A 1,550-nucleotide genomic window follows, 5' to 3' on the forward strand; every position below is an offset into this window, starting at 1 on the left:
TTCTTAACCCAATGAGTCCCACTGTAATGCCTGATCCCGACGAGGCTCTCGGCCGGGTCTTTTAACAAAAACTTCTGTTTGAACCTCACACCTATTAAAAGCTATGTATGAAAAGCGGAGACTCACGCACATGTACACGTTTTGCTCTGATGCTCACAAGGTAATGGGTTCTTCTACATAGAGGATCTTAGGAAATCCCAGGACATAGTGTCTAGAATACTGTAATAAGCTCACACATATTTGCTGTCACAAACTACATACAGTTGTCACTGGCTAGTTGGGTATTAATTTCCCACTGAGTAAACAATGTCTGTACTTACAGCATTCATATAAATAAATACAAAATCTTTTTTGTTTTTGTTTTGGACCTTATTTCTTTTGACATTTGTCAATAAAATAAATGTTTTTAACTGTTTTGTGTTGTACCTGTAACCCTGATTATCCTGAAAAGAATATGGTACAATCCTTAATATAAGGGCTGGACATGCAGCTAAATGGAAAACTGATTTAGCTGGGGCCTCAGGACTAATGGGGTTAATATGCTGTACCACTGCCTCTGGGCTTTTCTGTACCACTGCCTCTGGGCTTTTCTGTACCACTGCCTCTGGGCTTTGCTGTACCACTGCCTCTGGGCTTTGCTGTACCACTGCCTCTGGGCTTTTCTGTACCACTGCCTCTGGGCTTTTCTGTACCACTGCCTCTGGGCTTTTCTGTACCACTGCCTCTGGGCTTTGCTGTACCACTGCCTCTGGGCTTTTCTGTACCACTGCCTCTGGGCTTTTCTGTACCACTGCCTCTGGGCTTTTCTGTACCACTGCCTCTGGGCTTTGCTGTACCACTGCCTCTGGGCTTTGCTGTACCACTGCCTCTGGGCTTTTCTGTACCACTGCCTCTGGGCTTTTCTGTACCACTGCCTCTGGGCTTTTCTGTACCACTGCCTCTGGGCTTTGCTGTACCACTGCCTCTGGGCTTTTCTGTACCACTGCCTCTGGGCTTTTCTGTACCACTGCCTCTGGGCTTTGCTGTACCACTGCCTCTGGGCTTTTCTGTACCACTGCCTCTGGGCTTTTCTGTACCACTGCCAAATGAACCATCATGAGTAAGAAACCATGAAAATATTTCAATAAAACCCTATGTAATCTATAAAAACTGTGACAGAAAATGGATGATTTGCTGTATGGATGAGATGGAGGTCATTACCACTAAACAAAGTAATAGGGAAATGTTAGGTGTGAGGCTTTAACGGTAAGGCAGCCTGTTCCTCATCAGTTGACTGTCACTTCGTTCCATCACGCCACACACACACACACCTGCCTGATCCATGCTGAAGGGCATAGGCCCAACCAATCAGAATAATCCCCCCCCACAAAAGGGCATTATTGTAGACAGAAATGCTCCTCAGTTTCATCAGCTGTCTGGTTGGCTGGTCTCAGACGATCCCGCAGGTGAAGAAGCCGGATGTGGAGGTCCTGGGCTGTCGTGGTTACACGTGGTCTGCGGTTGTAAGGCCGGTTGTACGTACTGCCATATTCTCTACAACGTTGGAGGCG

General features: G+C 46.6%; 1 protein-coding gene across 1 annotated transcript; it reads right to left on the minus strand.

Annotated features, from left to right (window-relative positions):
* Positions 1-548: 548 nt before the first annotated feature.
* LOC123733134 (octapeptide-repeat protein T2-like) lies at positions 549-1,323 on the minus strand (the record flags this gene model as incomplete). The annotated part of the gene is made up of 2 exons (XM_045712506.1): positions 1,315-1,323; positions 549-1,078 (listed from the first exon to the last, which is right to left on the minus strand). Coding segments are annotated over exons 1-2 (539 nt in total), but the record flags the coding sequence as incomplete, so codon positions are not given.
* Between the last annotated feature and the right edge of the window lie 227 nt (positions 1,324-1,550).

This window comes from Salmo salar, unplaced genomic scaffold, assembly GCF_905237065.1.
Source record: "Salmo salar unplaced genomic scaffold, Ssal_v3.1, whole genome shotgun sequence".
In the NCBI taxonomy this organism is placed as follows: domain Eukaryota; kingdom Metazoa; phylum Chordata; class Actinopteri; order Salmoniformes; family Salmonidae; genus Salmo; species Salmo salar.